This window comes from Penicillium mononematosum, assembly GCF_028829835.1.
Source record: "Penicillium mononematosum strain IBT 11891 chromosome Unknown utg000005l:1.0-9366267.0:1.0-9372171.0, whole genome shotgun sequence".
Lineage (NCBI taxonomy): Eukaryota > Fungi > Ascomycota > Eurotiomycetes > Eurotiales > Aspergillaceae > Penicillium > Penicillium mononematosum.
Window position 1 is genome coordinate 9,336,678 of NW_026643275.1, and position 24,691 is coordinate 9,361,368.

The following is a 24,691-nucleotide window of genomic DNA, read 5'->3' on the forward strand; positions in this document are numbered from 1 at the left end:
TTTGTGATGATCGACCTCCACGAGTGGATCACGTAGATTAGGATCGTTCCGAGAGCTACGACCTAAGAATCGTCTTCCCAGCCCCACATGTCCTCGAATGTACGGAGTAGGGAGCTAGAAACCTACTGTCGTGCTTCAGCTCTAAGTAGCGGTGTACGCTATAGGAAGGATCGTCGGAACTGGCTCGTTTCCAGCTGAAGAGCTGAAGGATACATGGGAATCCACAACTGTGGATATAGGCCACTGGAGAGTATGGCGCACCTGAGAATTCGATAATCAATAGAGTAACCATGCTATCCCTTGCCATATTTTTAAACTAGCGATTGTTGATGATGCTGCACTGCAGAATTTCCGCATTTGATCTATATGGTTATTGAAAATCCAAGATATTATTTGGAACGGTGGCTTACTACTTGGACATTAACTTGGACATTAAATACGTCCATTTCCCCCGGTTCTTCTACCTATTAATCACTTGCCTCAAACATTCACATACCGAAATTCTTCTATCCTACACTGGCATCTGACATTATGATGCGATCGTATCTTTTGGTCGGATTCATGACCGCCCTTTGCCAACCGGCCTACGGTGTAGTATTTCGTGATAAGATTAAGCAAGTTGTCAGGGGCGACTCTCTTTCGTTACTGCATGATGCCGAGGATGCAACATCTGTGAGATTCGGCAAGCCACCAAATCTTGAGGCGCAGGTCTGGAAATTCGATACTGAGGGCTTTAGTCCGGATGAAGCTGTTATCACGCCTCTGGACTCCTACAAGACCCTGCTATGTGAGGAGGGCAGCAAATGCAGGCTGGATCCTGAAGGAACAAAACAACCCTATTTGGTCACTAGGGTCGATGAGACACGTCCCATTTTCACCTTTCAAGACACTCTTTCGAAGCTCTATATGTCACGCACATCTGACCTGTACCTGGAGCTGACCCCAGTCACTTCTGATTCCATTTATTTTGAATTAGAAGCAGTCCACGGTATGTTGAAAATCCCAGTTAATTCCCAGTAACACTGGCCATTTGCAGGGTTCAATGCTAACCCTAAGGCGGGGTGCATTATGCAGATCTCAGCCATGCAGAATCTGAAATTTGACTCCTGACAAAGGAAGATTAGTGGAAGACTAGTGTCCTAGGCTATATGCAGTTTGGTCGTACTCGTGTTACTGCATCGTCGTCTCGACGTTTCAATTCAGCCTGCTTTCAGTCATTTTTGCTTCTTGTTGTTGATTCTCACTGTTTCTTGCTGATTCCTTTCTGATCTGTCATACTGGGAGTACATGAAAAGGCAGACAGTTCAATTTATTACTTTCTACAGTATACGATCTGGGAATTTTATTCATAATACTTCTCATAGTATTAGTTTGTCTCAATATGCATGCTGTATAGACCGCTGCATCTATAGTCAACACGATAAGCATGTTCACCTTTGGTATTAGCTCTATTTATATGCTGATATAGACTTTCGCTTGAGATGTTTACTAGGTAATCTAGGCAACGAAGTCTCTGGTCCGTATCCAAGGTTATATCTATAGCCTCTTGTGAAGGACGCTACAAGGGCTAATATTTTGGGGCTTGCGGGAACTAAAGAAACTTGAATGTACGGTTGCAGAGCGGTTATATACAGTATGTATATATTATAGTGGGGGATCCGGTGACACCTTGACTTGGTTGTTTTGAGTCTCTCGTTTAGTTTGCACTGTTGCCTCGAAAGGATTTTAGGTGAAATCCCCGTGTTTTATGGAAAATATAGAGGAGTTCAGTCATTATCGAACAGACACTACCCATTCTACTATCAACTGCCTATTCGAATTCATAGAGAGGATACTATCAATCTGAGATTCTTACTTTGCCTGTCAATCACGTTAGGCTGATAGATTGAAATAGAATTTATACAGAATTTGTGCGTCAGATTCCTTCATTGAATAAACGTCAAGAAGTGTGACAAATCACACTGCAGAAGGTTGAACAAGTGAATATCGACGGTCGGGTGTATCATTGGGAGTTCGGAGAAGCGCCGTCTTGGAAGGTTCCTCGTTAGTTATATTGATGCCTTTATGCCTTGATACCTTAATGCCTCGTTATGAGGGTGTCCATTTATGCTTCGGACAAGAATACCCATATACCCGCTGACGTCACGATATCCAGTCTCGCCGTTAAGACTACGGACTTGGTCCACCTGGAGAGATCGAGATCATCGATATGACCTCAGATGTGAGCTTATCGAAGCAGTATGCCAATGTAGATGCATTTGGAATGATTCCGCGGAGGCAAACTCACATTTAGGATGATCCGAGTGCAGCAATGACGATAGCATTCCATGCCAAAGCCAATTATCATTCTAAGAAGGGCTAAGCATCATACAGAATGCGGAGTACACTGTAATAGACTCTCTATCAGAAAGACTCGATGGGCCCCTATAAAAGGGTGGTTCACCCGGAGTTGCTTCAACCTTCTTCTCAGCAACCACCTCTTTACTCTATACATTTTAATATCACTATCATCAACTCTTTCAAAATGGACAAACTCTCCGGTCTCGCCAACAAGCTCGGAGGTAACAAGGGCCAAGAATACCTTGACAAGGGTGAGCTTCAATGTCTAAACTCTGGCGCATTAGACTTCAACTTAACAACAACAGGTATAAACGCCGCGGAGCAGAAGTTCGGTGGTGGCCAGGGTGGCAGTGACCCTGCTAAGAAGGTGACAGATGCCGGCCGTGAACAGATGGACAAGGTTGGGTATGGTTTCTCGCGGGACTCTTTAACGGAGCGAAGTCAGCGCTAATTCCATATACAGAAAGGGCGTTCCCGACAAGTTCTCTCAGTAAACACAAGATGATCGGCTGTTCTACCTGGGAAGAATATAGAGACCTTTGCCATGCGTGTAAACTTCGAAAGGCAATACCCCTCGCGGATCATGAACATACCTATGATGTACCACAATGAATATGATTGAATAATGACCAATATCCCATTGAATTTGTCAAGACGAAAGCAAGGATTGTATACCAAGGTATAATAACTATCATAAACCAACGTCAATATCTCTGCGAGTTGGACAAAAACCCTCCCAGCCCCGCCCCTAGGCCCCGACGGGTGTACATAGTGTTCGCCCGACACAGCTGAAGCTGAGTATTGATGCGGTCATTCGCTGCTGAGTCGGCCGTGCGCCTATTCGCCACAAGGCGCTCATAGTACTTCTGGGCGGGTTCGTACTCTTTAGCGTTGAAGTGTAAATTGGCCAGCAGCTCCAATGTGGCATGCGTTTCGGGATTGTCTTTGCCTTTGCGATGTTCAACCCAGTTCAAATATCGTGTCAACCAGGGGAAAGCTTCTGCAGCACGACTGTTGGTGAATAAACCTTGAGCATAGCCATTTTGCAGAGCGTACATGACGCCAATGTTGCCCACGATGTCCATTGTCAGCGAGTGATCGGGCCCAAACGCTTCTTCCGCACTGGCCAGAGCCCGGCGCAGGGTCTCTGAAGCCTCTATACTCTGCTGCATAAAGCTCTGTGCTCGGCCATGGAGACAGAGAGCGCGAATGGAGACGGATGTCCATGACCCAGGGCAGTCCGAAGCTCTTGGTAGACCTGTAACAACATCTCCGCCGCTCGTTGTACATCGGGTTGAAAACGCATCACAATTAGGGTAGTTGCGTCCCCAGACTGGTTGCTAACGATATATTCCAAAGCGTCCAACACAGAGCCGAATACACGAATGTGGGTTTCCCCAAGCAGACGCTTTAGGGTGTCTGTCAGCTTTTCTGCAGTCATGACGGCATTTTCTCGGCGACCTAGCGCATTGTAGGTCATTCCTAGTCGGCGCCGAGTGTCACAGGTATCCAAGTGGTCTTCGCCGATAGTCATTTGCTGACGGGCCAAGACGTTAGCGCAGACCGACTCAGCCTCTTGATACTTGCCTTGCTGACACAAGACCTCTGCGACCAAACTTTCTGTCTTCATTGTCAGAGGATGTTTTGTCCCAAAGACCCGTTGGGCATTTTCAGACACCCAATGACACCATTCATTTGCTTTCTCTAAGTAGCTGGACTCCAGTTCCACTTCAGCTAGGTTGTATGCCACTGATAGTGTACTGAAATGATCTGGACCAAGGCTGCGCAAATGCTCCTGAAAAATCTCATATTCGACGGTTCGGGCTTCGTCCCATTTAGCCCGGTTCTTGAGTTCTGCAGAACGAATAGATCGGGGGTCATTATCCAGAGCATTGAACATTGCTCCTGTCACCCTTTGTGCCGAGGGAGATGGACGATCCTGCCCCTGGTACGGCATGCCACTATTCGAATGAAAGCGCGGTGGCACTGGCGGTGGAGATGACGCGGCATTTGGAGGCATCGATGGAATGAAGCCTTGTTCCGACAAAAGCGCCTGATCGACCAATTGTTTGATGTTTCCTTTTATCAAATGGTACATAGGACCCCGAGAGCCCACCTTGCACATCTGCGAGTGATCTGCGTCGAGCTTGAGTTGGGTTTCGCGTAACCCGGACAATCCAAGGACCGCAGACTCTTCATCAACCACAAGCTTTTCAATATCAGCTGCTCTTCCAGGAAGAAGAAGAGTTGGGGGAACTGTCTGCTTACATGGCTGATAGATGTTGGTCCCACTCCCCCTATTTGCACCTTCTTCCCTTCGATAAAGCTAACAACACGATAATCTTCTAGTTGATGTCGGAACCGATCGGTCATTTGTCGGGTGAAAAGGGAATTGTATTCCAGACAGTCTAGAAGGTCATTGCTGGCATGGCCTTTGGAAACAAAGCGGGCAACGCGGGCTGCGATTTTCCCGAGTTCCACAGCCTTCGCGCCACGATGAGGTGTTCCGAAGAAGACGAGACCTGAAGTCGCCGAACGAATGGATGTATATTTGGGATCTTCTTTAGCATTGAGAAGTGCCTATATCATCACATCAAATAGAAACTGTTAGAAAGACGCCGTAGGAAAACGGTGGGATATTTATATCTGACCTGCTTTATCACTAACCCACCCAAGCTATGTCCGATAAATATCACTTTTGGTGGAATAGACCCCTATGAAACATTAACTGGCTACTCAAAATGAATATCTCCGTGTTCTATGTTTTACCATCTGGGGGCTGCGTTCCATATCCAATAAATTCAACAGCGTATTCGCATGGTCCTTGATGCTTGCCGTGGACATGGTCTGTGGATGGGTGATGTTTGAATTGTATCCATAAACAAAGACACGCGCATATGGAATGTCCTCGGCCAGGAAGTCCTCGGCCAAAACTTGCCATTGCTATGCGTCCATGTCTGGAAAGGATGATCATTACGACCGCTTGGGTTCAGTCCATGAACGAAGACAAAACTAATGAACGTGGTCTTAGAAAAAGTTTTCATGTATCGGAGCTTAGTACGCATACTCAACCTTGTGTGATTCAAGAGGAGAGAACACCTTTTGCAGGAAGGGAAACTCATACTCCTCCGTATCCTAGACTTTGTTTAGAGTCGTGCCTGGCCATAGATATGTAGAGACAGAGCCAAAGTCTTACCATTCTCGATACTCAAGCGCTACCGTGGAAGCGGTATTCGAGTAGCAAAGCGTCAACAAAACGGCCTTCGGTTTCACAAAAGAAAATAATTCAAGAGAAGAGAAGAGAGAGAGAGAGAGAGAGAGAGAGAGAAAATGGGATGAAAACAACACGAAGCTGACGGGCTGAACATGTGACGACTCGCCTGATAGGTAGTGCTTGGCGTGAAATGAATAGATCGTAAACAGTTGTAGGTAATCAACCTTGGAATGGAATCACCTTAGGTCCAGACCAATTACATCGAAAGATCGAGTTCGGCAAAAATTGCCTAAACTGTACGGTACTTCGTGGCCCTGGCCGTGATAGAAGAAGGCCCTGTCAGCGGGGTTATCCGGCGCGATGAATCACACCTGGGCACACGCATGCTATTGGTGAGGTATTTCGAGGCTTTTTTTGAGGCGTTTTCGGGGCTTGGTAATGATGGTAAGGAGAGAATTTCCTTCTCACGCCCGATCTCCATTTCGCTCAGCTCCCTCTTCCTTCGATGTTAGGTTTTGTAAACATGGAGCATGAAACAGGCTTCCGCGCCATGCTCCATGTGCAGTCCGTGATGCGACCAACATCCACAACAACATCACAGCGCCACTTAAGGTCTTTAGATGTAAAAGTTAGTAAGTGTCATTTACTCATAGAGCAGAAAGAGGGAAAGAATGATGAACATACGGTACCGAAGATTTTGAAGAACATGATATCCATTTCGAGACCCAATTCCATAGTGTTTGCGGCATACACCCCAAGTGGGAATGTAAATCCCCACCAACCCATATTAAACGGAAACGGAGAGGTGTATAGAACGGTAGCTAGGGCAAACACGAGCCAAATCAAGCCGAAGCTCCACATGAGGAGGGATATGAAAACACCCAAGACATATGCCATCTGGCCTGAGATAGGGTCCAGGAACTGTGAATCCTGCAACAACACCCGTGCCACTTTCCCAATATAAAGGATACTGGAGGCGTATTAGCCAGAGTCTTGGGGCTCCCAGGGATATGATACACCTACCCAAACCCACCAAAGCCAAGAGGCCCAAGAGGTAGAAAACAGCTCACAATCAGTTCCCTCGGTGGAAGCTTATGCACTGCTAGTCGCTGATAATAGATTACCAATACCGCAATGGCCAACGGAGTGCCCATACCCCAGAGAATGAATGAGACGAGGAGTGTTCCCAGCGCATGTTGTTTGTCAGGTAAGATTGGAGCAATCTGTGCGCCAGCACCCGCTGCCACAATAGTTGCTGCAATTGGCAATAATTGGACTGCAGTGATCCGATCTAGCGAGGTGACATAGCGCTGGGATATTCTGATCGGATGTCAGTCTTATAACATTGGTTTGTGCAGGAGTGTAGACCGACAAAATGAAGGACAAGGACAGAGTCACAGAAGCCGCAGCTGCCACGTCAATCATCCATAAAACCCACGCAAGTGTCTTGGCCCATTCGCCCCATATTGGCACGCAAATGAACACCCACATCTCAATGAGGGTGGCAAAGCCCATAGGGATTGTCGCCAAAAAGAGCGAATTGGTTGGGTCTTGGATCATCACATGCCATATTTCAGGATATAAGGTGTATCGAAGAATAGAGGTAATGAAAGCTAGAGTAAATAACGCGATATTGAGCATGAAGAAGACAATCGACAAGTAATAGAGCACTGCAGTATCGAAAGGGACCGACGTCATCAAAACCGAAACAATGCCAGTTCCCATAGTCGCTGCAAACCATCTATATGTTTTTATCAGCATAAACCAGTACCTAGGTAGTCTTTGGAGAGGAAGACCATACGATGGACTGAAATTCCGCACGATGCGTCTCCATCCTGCGTTGTACTTCACCGGACCTTTGGTGCGGAGTAGCTTGGATGACTTTGCCATAGGGAATAAGATTTGCGAAATGCTGAGAATAATCTTGAGAGAAACAGACGCATTTTGTAGATCAACGCCGGCACCAGTCGGCCGAGTGCGGAAGTCGCCGAGATGCGTGGAATTATCTTCATACTACATGCACATATGTGTATGTTAATCAGTGCTCTAAACCTCTGTTGAACCCTAAAATCCAAGTTTAGGACGAGTTATCTAAATCAACGAATAAAGGATATAGCCTCACTACGCCATAAACACATGGTTTAGCAGTAAAATGCTGTATTACTTACATCACATTTGCTCACAAATACACCACAACCAAACAAAGACGCTTTATCAAAATGAATTAAGAGGCTCAGTCAATCGATCGAGTTGCAACCTAACATAGAACTGGAGGAGATAGTACGAAAAAGGGAAAGAGAGAGAGAGAAAATAGGGCAACCTTCTCTCCGAAAAACCTGGCCTAAAAAACCAAGCGCCAACCAAATTCCATTTAAACCACTGGCCAGCCGCTTGAGAAATCGATCTTATTCCATCCGAAGCGTTTCTGGCCATCAGCATAGCCCACAGTGGTATCAACATAGTGGTAATAAAGCACCGGGCCGAGGGCAGGATCGGTAAATACACCCCTAGAGAAAGGTTAGGCCAATATCCGGGCGTACAGTCCAATTCGAGAACTTACTGTCCACCAGGACCGTAGACTGTACCGTGACTTTCTAGGACAACTGTGCCTCCCCCGCTTGTACAAGCAATACCCGCAGCATCAACCTATAAGAAAACAGTTAGGGCAAGTGTCGAAAGCAGGAAAACATTGGGTAACATACAAAACCACCAGTAGGTGAGGTCGATCGGCAGACCTTGATCTTGTATTCTTCTCCGCTGGCAGGGCGAGATGTGTCGTAACCACAACAGACACCGGCAGAATAGAAGAGATAGTAGTAGCTTCCATACTTATACATATAGGCCCCTTCCACAGCGTGTGTCCCAGCGGGGTCATATGCTAGATTGTATGACGAAGACGCGACTTTGGTGGCAGCCGAGTTCATTGGAGCCTGGTAGATATCGTGCCAAAAGGAGCCGAAATTCATATAGTAAGTACCGCCATCCTTGAACAAATTTCCATCAATGGCATTATATGCCTTAGAGGACGACGAGGCAATACCAGTCGCTCCACGATCAGTCCAGGAGCCAGACTCCATGGTTGGAGATGTGGCTAGTCCAATGGCCGAATTCTGTGAGCCAAAGGTCGATACGGTGTAATAAACATGGTAAAGACCATTCACAAGCTGTACGTTGGGGGCCTAACATAGAAGTCAGTACCGAGAATGTTGATCACTTACGGACAAGCTTCGGCGAAAGGATAATGCTTACCCATAGGTCATCATTTCCGGCGAGATCAATGGAAGATCCACCTGGTAACATGGACCCAATGTTAGTCCACGGGCCGTTGATAGATGAGGCGCTGGCATAAGAAATCTTGTTGCCAGTAGAAAATCGGAAATAACGATTGTCCGATGATCTTTGTATCAACGTCGGGTCGTGTACAATGCAGGCACCTGAACAACTGCCAGGGTTTGCATACCCGTGCACGAGGGCTGCGAACAGCACCGGTTTGACGATATTACCAAAATGCATCGAGGGAGATGATTTGCACGTTGAACATCTTCATCAGTGGGCTGCCCATAGTGATGTATTTGTATTCATTAGTTGGCAAGGTGATACATGAATCATTGGTGGAAATCCGGACGTTTTCCCCAACAGGGCACGGACAGAGATCTTTTTCTGCAGGGAGAATAGTGTGGATACAACACGGAAGAGACAGAGGAAATAAACCAGGCCTATAGTGGAGGGAGGAAAATCCTTCAGGGAGATGACCTAGTCGTGGGAATTAGAGCACCGACTGGTGGGAATTGCCGAAAATTATAGACGCCACCATGCAACCGAAACATGCAATGTTCCGGGGAAGCCCAAGTCAAGGTTCAAGTTGTTTTTCGTCACGGCTAAAAGGAAGTGTAAATACCCGGAGAATGTCTCGCAATGTCAAGTATAGTGATATCTTTCTAACCGAACTCAAGTCGCTCATCCTCTAAGTTGAAGCATGGTTTATTGAATCATTATGCATAACGTCCACAAATGTTCACAGCAAACCAGCCATGACTCTCGTCAAGGCCTCATCCTCCGCGTGAAAGGCGTCCAGCGCATTGGGCGACCGTGTGTCACCCGGAGGGGCCAACCCCACATCTGCTCCGGCGGCGATATCCGAACCAGGTTGAGGGTCAAAGTAGAACCCACCTGCAATTTCAAAAAAGCTGCTCAAGTCCTCGCAGACTTTGGATTCGGATCCAGCTACTGTACCAGGTGACATTGGCCAAAAAGCGCTAGATGAGAGCTGAGGAGTAGTCGCCCCGGATGTTTGATGGAGGCTGGGAGTACAACGTGCAGCAGCAGACTCCGTTGTGGCTGATACTGGCGTTGTATCCCAAATGCTGCTGGACGGATACACCTTATTTTGGGATGCAGCATGCCAATGAAGCTCAGATGTCTCGTTCTCATTCTTAGAACCCACTTTTGAGGGATGACCTTGATGAATAGATGATTGTCGGCCAGCTTCACTATCCCATCTGAGGTTCAATCGAATGCGTTTCAAACTGTGAAGGACCTTTTGCAATCTCCGCGAAGTACGTGCACGTGTTGCTGAGCGACGAACCATGTCGACGGCCGTATAAAATTCCGGCCGACAAGCATGGCTGAAACGCGATGGCGCATGTAAAACTGCCAAGAAGAGGGCGGCAAGGGCGGATAATAGAAAATAGTTGAATGGCTCCGGGCGCTGGAAATATATACTCGAGACCCGACTGAAATAGCTCAGCATATGAACCGTGCTCTTCGCCGTTTCCACGGCGGTCGAGGCACCAGTCACGTTGTCTGCTATCCGCTCGTCACTAAGCAGATTTTGTCGATACACAAGAATTCGAAGCTGGTTCGCTTGTAGAGCAAGGAGAACCTGAAGCATCATGGCTCGATCGGTGTGCTCTGATCCAGCGGGAGAGCGCCAAGTCGGATCAAAACGTAATTCACGCGGAATGGAATGGATCCATTGCTGGACCTGAGCGTCCAAGTAAGCGCAACCATCTGAAGTGGCCGCTTGTGACCGGTTGGGCCATCCAACGACTAGGCCCCAGATCTTTGTGCTCAGGCGCGCGTGAGAGATCATGCAAGTCAGGTACGGAGTAGAGTGGCCCGGCTCAGGCAAGTTGGTGTCAATGTCAGAATCTTGAATGGCGAAGGGCAACCCCGTGCCAAAGGCACACTTGCGATCTAACACGTATATGCACCAGAACAGTCGGCTTGCCCACGTCCATTCCAATTCCCCCGGGAAAACGCCTCCTGTCTTTTGCCACGTTTCTTGACGATGAAGACCTAGCTCCGTACTCCCTCGAACCGCCATGCCAATCAATCGCCCGGCGATGACTTCGTCGTCGCGGTAAGAGTGAAAAATGGACTACCACAGTCAATACATTTTCCTTTCGGGGGCACCATGGGAACAGAATAAGGATTCGAGATACACACCAACAGGGTCAGAATGAGAATTTCTTTCATATCAACCTCGGCAATTTTCAATCGACTGGCGAAGCGATCTTCCACACTGTCGGCCAGCTGGGCGGCGCGCTCACTCCGACCGTGTGATTCGACCAATAGAGCGGTCGCCAAGAGAATCTTTAGAACTTGGACATCACGCGCAGAGAACCAATCCTGATCCGAGGCTGTCTGTGCGGACAACACAGACGAGGCCGCAGCGGTTGAGTCGTGAGAGCGGTAGAACTCGAGCACGTATGCTCGCACTCCATCCAAATCAACACAGGGGTACATCACACCTACTGTGTCCTCATAGACTTGTACCAATCGCAATGTTTCATCCGCACCCAGGCTGCTCAAAGGATGCCCAAGAGGAGCATTTTCGCCTCTCCCCGATGGCGCAGGACTGGGGGCAGTTGTTGATAGGTCAAGGTCCTCACCACGATCATCAATTGCGGCACAGTCGTCAGCTTGGTGGGATAAAGACCTTTGAGATCGAGTGAGGCCAAACTCCGCACTCGTGGGTCCGACGTACGTTGGGGATCTAGGAGCATCTAGAATACGGTGCAGGCTCCCCGTGGTGGGTGGGGCTGACGGATTCGATGCTGAAGCAGGGCCGGGGGATTCAAGCTCATGAACGCGGGCGGAAAGGGTCCGCATTTCCCGCCGCAGAGTCTCCAGTTGCCTATCCACAGCCTGTAATCTGATATTGGCTCTGGATAGAATCAGCACATAGCTCTTGATCAATAGATAATAGTGACTGAATGTGACTGGGAATTTGAGAGACATACCCTTCATCATTGACGTCAGGTCCCTGGATCGACGTGGTAGAAGGGCGATGGGCGTAGACACAAGGGATATGATCACGAGAACATCTGACGCAGGTCAGGCCACCACTACATTTTAGCTTGCGCCGTTTGCATTCATTGCTGAGGTGGTCAGCATCAAGCTGAGACAGTACATATGTAGACCCCCCCGAAACGGATAAGCAGACGCACCAAGCAACTTGGGTGTATTTAGCCCTTTTTCTCCGGGACGAATCATCATCCCGCGAAGACCTCGGAGATTCGGAAACCATTGTGCAGACGAACTAATTGATGGAAAATGTCATGTCATGGCAAGGGAAGATGGAAAGGAAGAGATACCTCGGAACGCGGAAAGGTAAACCGAGATGTGGCCCGTGCTTCGGATGCGGGGATATTCGTGAAACTTTTTGTACATGCCCACGGGTGTACACAAGAATTAGTATACCAAATACTTTTCTATGTTTAACTGATTTTCAATCATGTATTCATGTTTTTCATGACAATATAAATTAAATTTGGTTTAGTAGAATCCTGCAGTTTTGCATATACGGCAAATACTAAGGTAACTATATATCTCCTTCGTAGATACAACCCTTCTTCTTGTCTATCCTCCTTCCTATTAAATGTGCGACTTTCGACAGCATTCTGAGTCAGCTAATCGTGACGATACATTCTTGTTGGAAGGCACATCGAGCGATGGGTTGGCAACGAAAAAGTCCGCGGGTCGGATCATGAGCTGGAAAATCTCAACGGGCCTATTATACTGAGTCAGTATGATGAAAAGAAAAAGAAAGAAGAAACAGGGGAGAGAGGAACAATGGGATCAACATACATCACAGGCCAATCTTCTACGCGAGGATTGTGGGTAATGCCAAAGGAGTTCCAAACCACCACGTCGGTGTCAACAACAGAATCACCGCGGAGAACAGCATCCGAGACACCTTCAACTTCAGTTTGACTCTGTAAAGTATAACGACCTCCGGCATAGAGTTCCCCGTCTCGATACTTCGTGACCCAAACGTGGTGTTGGGCAAATTGAGCCCGACGTGCCTGCACCGATGCAGGATCAGCCAATAGAGTCTGAGTGGCTAGTGGAATAAACTTATATCCCATGGGGTTTCCACTGATAGGATTCCTTATGTGGGGATTGATCATCTTGATGGTCCGATTGAGCTGCGGAGCGGCATCGATCCAAGATGCACGCTCTACGGTCTGCTTGGTGACTTCGTAGTAGTTCCCGTTGGGGTTGGTGACTGCATTCATTGGAACTGGGTGAGATTCCTCCACGACCACTGAGTTGTTTGGGCCATCGATAGCTGGATCGATCCGTACATTGAAAATGTGCTGGTGGTTCTGAGCGAGAACACCGCCGCTCACCACATTTCCGTACTCACTGACCTTACCAGCATCGATATTGACCACGTTCAAGATACCCGTTGCGCGTGCCTCAACTGTAATTCCGCCGGACTGATCAAATTTATAGGCGAAGATATATTCATAGTTGGCCAGTGTGATAATAAACTGGACAACAAGCTCCCGATTCCGTGTAACGACAGCGCGCCCGGTGCGCCAGTTGGAATGCTTCCATCCAATTCCATTGTCCTGTTCATGGAGGCAAATCGCATTCGGAAGAGTCTGGGCGGTACCATCTGCCTGGGTAATAATGGCATCGAAATATTTAATGACCCCGAGACAGTCACAGCCGAGCGACAGGTTGTTAGCCATGTTTCCGCCGCCACCGTCGCCGAAGTCAAAGGCCTGTTTCCGGTGGAAAGGGGGTCGGGGGTCAGCGTAAGGGACGGTCTAAACAAGCGAAGCACGGTTAGTTTATAGCTATGTGTTTGGGTTAACATATCATTTACCATTTCGCTGATTGCCAGCCGGTGCATCACACTACGGCCATCATACGAGACATCGTGAATCGTTGCGCCCTCGCGTGGATTAAAAGCGACACGGAACCGCCACTTCTGCCATTCGACCAGAGACTCGTTGGTGACTCGGAAGGATGGACCCTCAGGCTGGACCACATTCAGCGGTTTGAGATCCTTGCGAGTCCCCTCTGGCATCAGCTCGGGCACGTATTCAGAGGGCTTGCAATGACCAATTATATCCCGTTTGAAGGTCTGTTCAAGTAGACCGTCACCTTTGCCGCCTGTGGCGGGTCGATCTACCCGGATGATCTCTCGTGTGTGGGCGTCCATCACAGGGATGATGGGCAATGGGAAAGAATAGAAATTGGAGTCTTCATTCCCGGAACGTTTGTCTTGGGCAAAACAGAGGCCTTGGAAAAAGCGACGATTTTCATCGGTGTGATCCAAGCCACCATACGGCCATGGCTCAATGACGACCTCGAAGCCTTCGGGAAGATCGAATTCCGATAGCGCTTTCTGGAATAATGGTGATTTCATACATTGATCGACGAGAACATCGAATTCGCTCCTAGTAAATCGTTAGAAGACTCCGGATGTTTAAGCTTCTAATTTCCCCCCCTTCTTTTTCTTACAGCGTCAAACTGGCATGATACTCCTTCCCAACCACTGTGTGCTTCACTCGCGACTGTGAAACTATGTCGATCACAGATTCGTGAAATCGAGGAATGCGGTCTGTACCGATCACATCGTATTGGCACAGAGCTAGACGTGGAGGACGTGGGGTGGTTGGGCTTAAGCGACCGGCATGTTCAAGCGCTAGGAATTCCTGGAGCTGAGCTTTGGGTGGTTCTTGTAGGAAGATCTCCCGAAAGTCGATCACGACGTTCGGGTGAGCGGCTTTGACCACATCGCGGGCCAGATTGGTCTCTTCGATGGAGAGAATACTAAGTGGGTGAGGGTGAGACATGACATGGAAGTTATGGGTTTATTGGATTTTCTGCCTGGAGTTGTCCACGACTTATATTAGCAGATGCTCGGAATCTCGGAAAGCTCGGAATGGAGTTCCTTTGCAACAGAGTGGAGATCCGGAAATGGTTCCGTGATGATAGATAATAAGAGACAATGATAGGCAACAGAAATCCCATAAAAATGCGGGGAAAAATACCAAGACGTGGGATCTCCGCGTGTGAAGATAAGCAATACGAGTTTGCTTTTGATTTCTATGTACATATGTGGGTGGCCGGTAGGATGTGCGGATCATGGCCGTGTATGAGTATGTATTGCCATTATGACCATATCCCGTCAAGCGCCCCCCCAGATAACCTTATAAGAGGTATAGATAAACCTCGGAAGAATGCCTTGTCCTCTCCTACTGTATACTCCCCCTGAGTTCATACCCAAAATATCTCTATCATCGACAACCCTGCGAGCAGTGTGAAGTATGGATCCCATCCCAAACCAGGAGACTAAAGTGCCCACTTCAGAGAAAGCCATCAGCGATGAAGACCAACTTGCAGCTCTTGGTCATGTCCAAGAGCTCCGTCGTGAATTCTCCATATGGTCAATCGTTTGTCTCCAAATCTCGCTAATGGCCACCTGGGAGGCATTATCCTCGGTTGTCACGGCAGCTCTTACCAATGGCGGAGCGCCATGCTTGTTTTATAACTAGTGAGTCGTTCTCAACGATACTCCCATACCAGAACGCTGATTGTCTGGCCAATTTAGTCTCATCACCCTGATTGGTACAATATTCATTGTTCTTTCGTTGGGCGAGATTGCCTCTATCTACCCTACTGCTGGCGGTACGATCAGCTACCTCCTTCATATATCTTCCCAGGTGATGTCCAATGCTAACGTAACCATATTCCATAGGGCAATACCACTGGGTCCATTGTCTCACACCGGCATCGTACAAGGCCACCGCATCTTGGTTTACTGGTTGGATTTCAATCGGTGGACAGTTGGTGTTTTCCGCCTCCGCAGCCTTCGCCGCGGGCTTGCAGCTACAGGCACTCATCACCTTGAACCATTTAGACTCTTATACCCCAACTAGATGGCAAGGGATGCTTTTCTATTGGCTCATATTGGCATACTCAACCGCCCTCAATGTCTGGGGTTCCAAGATCTTGCCTCACACCAATACAACAGCCGGTAAGAGAGCAATCTCCCCAACGTTTGATAAACAAATCACGGTCTGAATTGCGGACAGGTGTATTACACGTCGTTGGATTTGTTGTAATAGTCGCTGTTTTGGGAGCAATGTCCGAGAAGCACTCTGCAAGCTACGTCTTCACCGAATTCTCCAACACCAGTGGATGGGACAACGATGGGGTTTCATGGTTAGTGGGACTGTTGAGCACCGTATATCCTTTCCTCGGGTACGATTTTCTTATATACTTGCAGTGGGCTAAACGCTGACTATTCATTCTAGATATGATGCCGCTTGCCATTTAAGCGAAGAAATGCCAAAGCCGTCCCGGAACGTACCATTGGCCATGATAGGCAGCGTCATTATCAACGGAGTGATTGGCCTAGTGTATGCGATTGTTCTACTGTTCTCCCTGGGGGATCTAGAATCCCTACTTCAGTCCAAGACTGGATTTCCCTTTATGCAGCTCTTTTTAAACGCCACTGCCTCCGCGGCGGGTGCTTCAGTGCTAGCCCTATGCATCACCATGGTCGCGATGGCTGCTAATGCGGCATGTGTGACATCTACTAGCCGTACAGCATGGGCATTCGCACGGGACAGAGGGTTGCCAGCGTCGGAATTCTTCGCAGGAGTGAGCCCCACACTGAAAGTTCCGGTGCGCATGGTTCTCGTGGTTGGCTTTCTCCAAATGCTCCTCGGGTTGATCTATCTCGGCAGCTCAACCGCCTTCAACGCGGTATTATCTATGGCCATTTTGGGAATGTATGCCTCGTATCTTTCCCCCATTGTGTTCATGTTGATATATGGTCGACGAAGATCAGCAGCAATTGTCCGTGGACTTGGCTCGGGAACATTCAATCTAGGGCCGCGATGGGGGCCCGTCATCAATATCGCTGCCATCGTTTGGCTCATCATAGCCATGGTTTTCAGCACCTTCCCAACGGTGCAGCCGGTTACACCAGGAAATATGAATTATTGTGTCGTGGTGACAATGGGATGGATGTTGATAGGAGGGCTTTATTATTATGTCCTAGGAGGAAAGAAGCGATTTACAGGTCCGGTAGTAGAACTGGTAGAGGGCCTGTGACTAGTTACAGTTGAACACTCGAAGCGAGTATTAGTGCATCGATCATGAAGGTTGGGAATTAAGGGCTTTCACGACTCTTTCTCAACTTCGAATACTGCATACGTACTAATGCCCTTCGATCGTATCGAGGCGGCATTGGAAATAAATGAGCACATTCACATTCACACTCTCGGAACTCTACCCTTTCCGATTTGAAGACTCTCACCTCAATCATACAATAAGTCTCCCAAGGCCGTTGAGCTGTTGACTAGTATCCTAATAAAAACATATATGTAAGGAGGCTGCGGTGTAATATCTGTGCTATGGAGAGATATCTTCAAATCGAGGATCCCATTTGACATCAAGTTTGTTTAATGAGCAGATAAGACCAAGATCAAAGTATTAAGCGAGTGTCAATATCCTAGAATATCTCCGAATACTCTAAGAGTGGGTGTCATCGAAAGCCCAGTAACGATGCATGTATTCATCCACAGTTGTAGGCTGCAGAGAACCACAAATTAGTGAGAGTTGGGGGTATGACAAGCTCCGCCCTGGCACAAACAATTGCTAGTTGACATCCCCTAGGCTAAATGAAATTTGGTCTGGCGAAATGGTCGATAGCTGATTTTGAAGCTCAGCCTCTCCCAGGGACGAAGCCGACTTGGCCGCTTGTCATATTTTTGGCAAATACGTACTTCAAAGTATCGCCCAACCAGTCCCAAGTCTCGACCAGCCCATGGCTTATCCATATCCAGAGCAAAGACAATAAATTGACCGATATCACGAATTCAGTCATTGTGAACTTTGAGAAGGCCTGCTTGGATCTGACGGGGACTTCAATCCAAGGCGACTGTACGCCTCGATTCGGGACATCCAATCCCCAGATAGTTCATGAACATTCCACATGGGAAGCAGTATCAATACGACCTTATAGACCTTGTCTCGTTGCGCATAGCTTGCATCCTTTGTGCGTGGACTGCTATTGCGAGATAATATCGCCGTTATGTAGCGGCCCTCAGTGGCAGGTAGAACCGAGATGAATGAAGCTTGGACAGTTGGACTTCTTCCATCGGCAACGGCAACACGCATTATCGGGGAAAGGGACGTTGAATTGAAGAACAAACCTCAGTATAAATTCTTTTTTTACGAAGGTTGAGGTTGTTGAGCATAAATAACGCAAACTCCAAAACGTTGCTAGGGTACATAGCATTGGTGCCTTATGAATTTCTGCCTTAGTGCCTGAATATACAACTGAATGTGTGAATGTGTGATAAACGGCTCTTTTGGACCTCAGTCGTGAGTCACGATCCATAAAAGGTTAGTCTATGCCAAGTGCACACGCTCAACCACAGTATGTGGTGGGTACCAGAAAGACACAGTTTTAGTGCTGGTTCAACCAGCAGCCTACAAAACAAACACCCTCTGTTTCTCTGCAGGTGGTTACTGAAAGTACATGGAGTCTGCTACGTGACCATGGTTCGAGTGAATTAACCCGTTCATTTACGGAGAGAGGTCTGCCTATATGATAATGCATGGGCACGTCGAATGCCAAAACAGGCTTCCTGTCAAACTGCTTCCCATTCGATTGGCCCCTGATATCCCACTCCTGGAGTCCCTTGAGGAGTTGTTACCAAAATTCAAGCACTGACGAATTCAAGAACTGGTGATGTCAAGCGCAGGATTCGCCCCCATGTTTCACTGACCATGCCTGCCTTAGCCAAGCACAGTCTGCACTACTATCTATACCCAGGGCCTTCGACAGCTACAAAAGTACGGGACCCCAGTCTCATGCGAGAAGATGGACCTTGTCTGTGTGCATGGCACTTGGAAAGTATCATGACCTTTAAGAACTCGACCTGTGTGGCGATTGACCCTCACTTGGATCTTGGGATAAAATTGAAAATTCTCAACTACAGCGATTGAACTGTTGTAGGTTGCATACCCGAAGATGTTTGCCCAGTTATTCTGAAGCTTCCTTTTATTGTTTTGGAAACAAAATCCAGATCGGAGGACTTTCAAAACTAATCAAGATCGATCGCAACCGTCGAGAACTTGAATTTAAAGTTCTGATATCATCCACACTTCATCCTTCGCCTTGAAGTATACCGCATAGTTACATCATATATCATATGCCTTGAAGTATAAGAAGCGACCGAGAATTAGTAATGTCACAATCCAATTTCCTTTCTTACCACACTGTCAGTTCTCGACTCTAAAAAGGCATACATATCGATAATGAGTACCTTCTCGAATCTCGATTCCGCTGCGATTCCCAACCAGGGCGCCCACAAGGCTACGGGCGAAGACCCAATTATGACCAGTGGTGTATGTTTGACTTTACCCATTCACGAAAATCCACCGTATTAATTAAGCCTATAGCATAAACCCGGTCTCAAGGTGAATGAGGCTGACCAGCGCGCCGAATACCACATGCAGGCATTCCATAGCGGTACAGCCCCAGCAAGCAAGTCCTATACCCCCGACCCGGTCCCCGAAGTCAGTGGCCTAGTCAACAATCCCAATGAGAACGTGGAAGAAGGCACGTTCACATCGGCTGGGGATACATTGATGGGAGCCACCTCGGGTGATGTGAACCGCGGCCTAGGCAGACCGATGCAGGGTCAGACAAACATCGAGCTTAATCACGACGGCCAGCACGGCCGCAAGAAAGACGAAACCCGCCTGGAAGGCGTTGGCGCCGTTGTACAAGATCGTTATATTAAGCGACGGTATGCCGACCAGCGCGGCCTCGAGCGAGAATAAGCCGGCATAAGTGGCACACGGCAACAAGACTGATCGTATCAGTGCTGCGGAGCTGCAGGCCAAGTCTGCTGAGATGTCGACCAGCAGTGAAAATATAATCCAAGGATCAAGCATAACAGGAGGCATGGGCAAGCACTGAGACAGCTCGTTCATTGAGCCTAAGCTGGTCTTTTCCCGTAATATTCTAAAGGAAAAATTGTTCCCGACCTTTTGGCATCATGGTACTCGTACATAGTTATTCAAGCGCGAGCGAGCCAGAGATTTTGAGTGCTTTATCCGAATGTTTGATTCCGTACGGTTCGGTCAGACAATTCCTCCTTCAATAAACAGATAGCCCAAATTGAGCTGTTCTTTCACCGTGTCTTGTCAAATAGTCCACAGAGTGGCCTTTTGTTTGTTTCCCTCTGGGCGCCTCGTAGGGATATGATTCGTGGTTAGTAACTCTATTCTTGTCGCATCTTCCGATTGCTCCTTTATCTTGGTAGGAAACGTAAAGTCGAACCCCTTCTGGGCAGCTCTCTCTTATTAGGAGCCCATTTTCCAATATGAGTGTCAAAACTTTATTGTACCCCTATAGTCAGAAACACCGTACTCGAACCTCCATAGCTACATGGTACTGCGGTGAAGGACGTATCTTGATCTATGTTTTGAGTCTATTAACTACATATGTAGGAAATGAGATCATGAAGTATACAAGCATAATATGATATTGTGGGAGCTGTACAGCTAGTTATGTACAAGAGCACTACTGCTTATCCTCGACCTCCTCAGTCTCCTGGCCATTGTCACTGCTGAGGCCGAGCTCGTTCTTCTCAGTAACAGAGTGATCGTTGGTATCCAAGCCAAGCTCGCGGGACTGCTGGATGATCTCCTCGAAAGAGAGCTTGGGCATGTCCTTGGCGACCCTCCACGGCATCCGGCTGTCGACATGGGCTCTGGCGTAGATGATGTCGACCTCCTCAAGCTCACGACCGGCGGTCTCAACATAGAAGAAGAAGCCGAAAATCAAACCGATGAAGTTGAACAATGCGAAGAAGAGATAAACACCCCATGGGCTTTGACCAGCGAAGAGTGGGGTAAACATGACCACGGCGAAGTTGCAAATCCAGTTGGTGCAAGTCGACGCCGCCGCGCCCACAGTACGGGTACGGAGGGGGTTGATCTCGGGAGGGTAGATCCAGGGTAGAGGCAAGAGAGTGAATGCAAAGAAGACGATAAAGAGGAAGATACCAACAGCAGCACCCTTAGCATTGTTCTCATTTGCGTCGATCAAACAGGCGAACGTGATAACAAAACTGAGTCCCTGGCCTAGGAAACCGATCAAGTATAGGTTGCGACGGCCAACTCGTTCAATCATAAAGAAGGACGGGATAGTTGCGATAGCGTAGACGGTGGCGAAGATACCTCCCATAATCAGGGATAGGTATTTCTGCATATGCAAGTTCTCCTGGAAAAGTAGTGTCGAGTAGTAGATGGCGGCGTTGCAGCCGGTGAACTGCTGGAAGAACTGGCCGGAGCAACCGATGAGAAGGCGCTGGAATTCCTGGGTCTTGCCGAACGTGAACACCGTCTTCCAGCTTGCCTGTGTCTGCTTCGAGTTCTCCACGTCCGCCTTAAGGAAGTTGAAGTCGTGAAGGACGTCATCGGAATCAGGAGTGGAGCCCTTAAGACTAGCGAGAACATGGCAGGCCTCCTTGTCAAGGCCTCTCTTCACAAACCACGACGGGGAATCCGGAAGCATCAAGGCACCGGCGGCCACGATCAGAGCGAAGAAGATCTGGAGCGCGACAGGGAATCGCCATTGGACGCTATCGCCAGCGTGCGAGAGACCGAAGACCACCCAGTAGGCAATAAATGTGCCGCCAGCGATCATGGCACCCTCGAAACAGACCAAGAAGCCACGGTTGTGAGCGCCGGAGCATTCCGATTGCCAGACGGGGATCGTGGCTGTGTTCATGCCATTTCCAATACCCGAGATAACACGGCCGATAACGAACTGACCGACTTCCCATTTACCAGTAAAGCAGACAGTTGTGAGCAAGGCACCAATGGTCAGGACATTGGCACCGGTGAAAATCAGGCGAGTGCGGCCGAGTCTCTCACCCCAGAACATGGAGAACATGGCGCCGAAGAAACAGCCAAGCTCATAGCAGGATGTGACAGCACCACGGATGACATCGATGTAGTGTTTTTGCGACGGAGACGCATTTTCGGGCATTTCGAGAATTGGGAAAGACTTCACGAACTCGTCGCCGTTGAGGAGACCGGCCATCATGCCTTGATTGTAGCCGAAGAGCGAGAAACCAACAACAGCGGCGAAGGTGATGCTCACCCGGAGCGATCGACCACTTAAGCCGCTAGTGGTCGTCCACATGTTGACGGTGGAGACAAAATAAGAGCCGTCACTTTGTGGGGGGAAGGCCAAAGAAAGTTTGGGGGGAAAGGTAGTATGGAAAGAGTAGAAGATGGGGTCAAAATCGAGACAGAGGAATTGGCTTTCTTATAGCACTCTCCATGGGGTGGGGGGGGCAAGACAAATGTCGGAGTGGTACCGTATCCTTGGTCGGGCCCCAAATGGGAAAGTCCAGCGAAGGCTCTCGAGTTCCCAATGCGGAGAAATGCGGGAAAATCCTTTACCTTGGCACTTGGCGGGCCCACTTGGCCCACGCGGTGTGGGTGCGAATGACTAATTTGGATACCGCACCTGGGCAAGGCCCCGATTTTCAGTCTCCAGTATATGTGCTAGATCTTTATTACTGCATATTATCATATCTTTGCTCCGTGTATTTCATCTATACTCCCTTCTCTGAGATGATATCCATATTCCGCATGTAAAAATATTTCTTTTTTTTTCTAATTTCTACTATTATGCACCTGAATGCACCTGAAGCCGCCAAGGCCTGTTCGCCCCAAAACGTCATGGGAAAACTTCTCGCCAAGACCTTCCATCGGCGCTAAACAAAGTTTGCCCCAAATTTCTGGACCAATCATATCCAAACCCTTTCCGGTGCGGGACAAGGCACACGGACCCAAGGTTTTCCGCTTTTGCCGACGCCGAACACGGACCGGTTCAATTTCCAAGGTTCGTTTAATTGCCGTTTTGTGTCAGCCCGACTCTTTCCTAGTCCCCCGGTATGTAGCAGGTGGCATTGGGACTCAGTGTGTATGTATCCATGAATGTCATTGGTATATTATTTGTACTCATATTCAAACACTTCGGGGCCCTTTGGGGGCCTTTGGGGGCAAGGGTTGGTCTCCGGGGTCATCCCCGGACTTTACTGGTACATACTCCGTAATCCGTGCAACCGTGTATAATGACTTCTTGGTGGTGCTTAACTCCCCACGCCAAGAATGATAATCTTAATTCTACCTCCTTGTAATCTCGCGTAGTAGTAGTACTCCGTAGTAATAATGGCATGGCTGGATGCAGTTCCCATGGGCAAAGTCTGTAAGATTTCGGGTTCCATGGATTGGTTTATTCGGTATGGGGGAACGGATGAAAATCGGTTGAACTCGAACAAGCAATGTCGAGTACTACGGTGCCAGAAGCAAACCAGGGGTACAGCTTCCAGCCCACATCACATGTTGCCGATGACATCAGTGCCGTTATGGACGTCCCAATAGAAATCCTTCATCTTCCTCTTGGCAATTGGTGCCTTGGCGGATCTGGGCGGACTTGGCACCCCGGGCCACAACTAATTCAGGGAGGAGAGACGAGACAAAGAGTTTTTCCCCATGGCATCCACATGGCACATGGTATTCGCATGCGGAGAACTCCGTACAACATACAGCATACGCTGCATAATGTACTCTGTACGGAGGATTCTGTACACTGGCCAATGCGAGCCTGCGGCTCCACTGCAATCTCCCATCGAACCAAGCCAACGCTCTCAATGACGTATAATGACGTACCTAGATAAAATTTGTGCGCGATCTCCACCAGCGACATGAGACACAAAGAAACCCATATTCTTCGCTCCCGCCAGCGAAATGGCAACGGAGAGGCGACCAACGAGATATGTGTGCCAATGTGGCTATATCTCTTGGCCAGCCACGAAGCGGCTGGCGCGAGCCAAAAACACCGGATTAGTGGAAAATGATGGTGAGGCGAAAAAAGGTACGCCATCTACAACATACGCAAGGTTCCCTGCCTTTGGTGTCAAATTGTAGTCCGCATTTTGGTCTTGATCTTGGTCAGGATGTCAACCAAGACGATCAGATATGGTAGGTTTGGTGGTATTAGCGTGCGTTTAGACAGAGCCGCACTTCATGTATGTTGTACATCGATCTTCGAATTGCGGAGATGGTGCTATGGTATTCCAGAATTAATCCCACGAAGACACAGTCAACATCTATCAAAGGTGGAGAATAGTGATTTCTATGTCTACCAGAGTACGGAGTACATATTAATGAGTAATCACCCCTAGGCACAACGGAAGGTAAAGCGGAGCGCAGCAAAGCAATGTGGCTTGTTCCGTCCGGAGCGGCAGCGGTGCTTGACTGTTTTCTGGAGATTTCTTGTGGCGCCAAGGCCGCCCCCATTTAACGCCGCCGCCTCTCCCTCCCCGGTGCGCCACTTACGGCGTACCTCGGGTTGCGACCATTGCGGTTTACCCATGAGAACTGAGGTTCGGCCTTGGTGTGCCCGGCTGAGTCGCCCAATTCGGTATAGCACCGCCCTCTCTGAAATAGGCAAGATATCCGGATGATTAACTAATCACTGTCTTCTTCCAAGGTTCCCCTTCGCGTTGGGCTATTCGGGGTCTTTTTCCCCGTCGCTGGTTCGGGGAAAGAGGTTTTGTTTTGTCAGTGTAGAGGCCCAAACATACGAAATGCGGGCCACATCACAGACATTAATATTTGTAGAAGCAAACAAAGGAAGCGGGGCGAGGTTTTGATTCCTCGAAGATGGACCAGAAACTCACCCGATTCCGAGTCATGTCCGGGATTCCACTTGGCTCTCATTTAATAATATTTCCCCAGGTCTACTCCGTACGTTGCATTACGGATGAGGAAGCCAAGACCTCG

At 48.4% G+C, this 24,691-nt stretch overlaps 7 protein-coding genes across 7 annotated transcripts; 3 read left to right on the forward strand and 4 right to left on the reverse strand.

The window, feature by feature from the left end:
- Positions 1 to 531: 531 nt before the first annotated feature.
- On the forward strand, positions 532 to 1,020 carry N7519_011813 (uncharacterized protein; the record flags this gene model as incomplete). Its single annotated transcript, XM_057298586.1, has 1 exon — positions 532 to 1,020. One exon carries the CDS (start codon positions 532 to 534, stop codon positions 1,018 to 1,020), a length of 489 nt encoding a protein of 162 aa, XP_057146468.1.
- A 1,504-nt stretch (positions 1,021 to 2,524) lies between these two features.
- On the forward strand, positions 2,525 to 2,834 carry N7519_011814 (uncharacterized protein; the record flags this gene model as incomplete). Its single annotated transcript, XM_057298587.1, has 2 exons — positions 2,525 to 2,745; positions 2,804 to 2,834. The coding sequence occupies 2 exons, from the start codon at positions 2,525 to 2,527 to the stop codon at positions 2,832 to 2,834; spliced, it is 252 nt and encodes an 83-aa protein (XP_057146469.1).
- Positions 2,835 to 3,044: 210 nt separating this feature from the next.
- On the reverse strand, positions 3,045 to 5,184 carry N7519_011815 (LipA and NB-ARC domain protein; the record flags this gene model as incomplete). Its single annotated transcript, XM_057298588.1, has 4 exons — positions 3,045 to 3,496; positions 3,571 to 4,549; positions 4,609 to 4,920; positions 5,110 to 5,184. The coding sequence occupies 4 exons, from the start codon at positions 5,182 to 5,184 to the stop codon at positions 3,045 to 3,047; spliced, it is 1,818 nt and encodes a 605-aa protein (XP_057146470.1).
- Positions 5,185 to 7,925: 2,741 nt separating this feature from the next.
- Positions 7,926 to 9,067, reverse strand: abnA (putative extracellular endo-1,5-alpha-L-arabinase; the record flags this gene model as incomplete). Its single annotated transcript, XM_057298589.1, has 4 exons — positions 7,926 to 8,061; positions 8,115 to 8,200; positions 8,257 to 8,733; positions 8,804 to 9,067. 4 exons carry the CDS (start codon positions 9,065 to 9,067, stop codon positions 7,926 to 7,928), a joined length of 963 nt encoding a protein of 320 aa, XP_057146471.1.
- A 502-nt stretch (positions 9,068 to 9,569) lies between these two features.
- On the reverse strand, positions 9,570 to 12,086 carry N7519_011817 (transcription factor domain-containing protein; the record flags this gene model as incomplete). The annotated part of the gene is made up of 4 exons (XM_057298590.1): positions 9,570 to 10,934; positions 11,003 to 11,723; positions 11,800 to 11,937; positions 12,007 to 12,086. 4 exons carry the CDS (start codon positions 12,084 to 12,086, stop codon positions 9,570 to 9,572), a joined length of 2,304 nt encoding a protein of 767 aa, XP_057146472.1.
- A 347-nt stretch (positions 12,087 to 12,433) lies between these two features.
- N7519_011818 (putative copper amine oxidase) lies at positions 12,434 to 14,652 on the reverse strand (the record flags this gene model as incomplete). The annotated part of the gene is made up of 4 exons (XM_057298591.1): positions 12,434 to 12,569; positions 12,647 to 13,617; positions 13,677 to 14,253; positions 14,318 to 14,652. 4 exons carry the CDS (start codon positions 14,650 to 14,652, stop codon positions 12,434 to 12,436), a joined length of 2,019 nt encoding a protein of 672 aa, XP_057146473.1.
- A 474-nt stretch (positions 14,653 to 15,126) lies between these two features.
- N7519_011819 (Amino acid/polyamine transporter I) lies at positions 15,127 to 16,921 on the forward strand (the record flags this gene model as incomplete). Its single annotated transcript, XM_057298592.1, has 5 exons — positions 15,127 to 15,353; positions 15,411 to 15,487; positions 15,558 to 15,836; positions 15,895 to 16,063; positions 16,117 to 16,921. The coding sequence occupies 5 exons, from the start codon at positions 15,127 to 15,129 to the stop codon at positions 16,919 to 16,921; spliced, it is 1,557 nt and encodes a 518-aa protein (XP_057146474.1).
- Between the last annotated feature and the right edge of the window lie 7,770 nt (positions 16,922 to 24,691).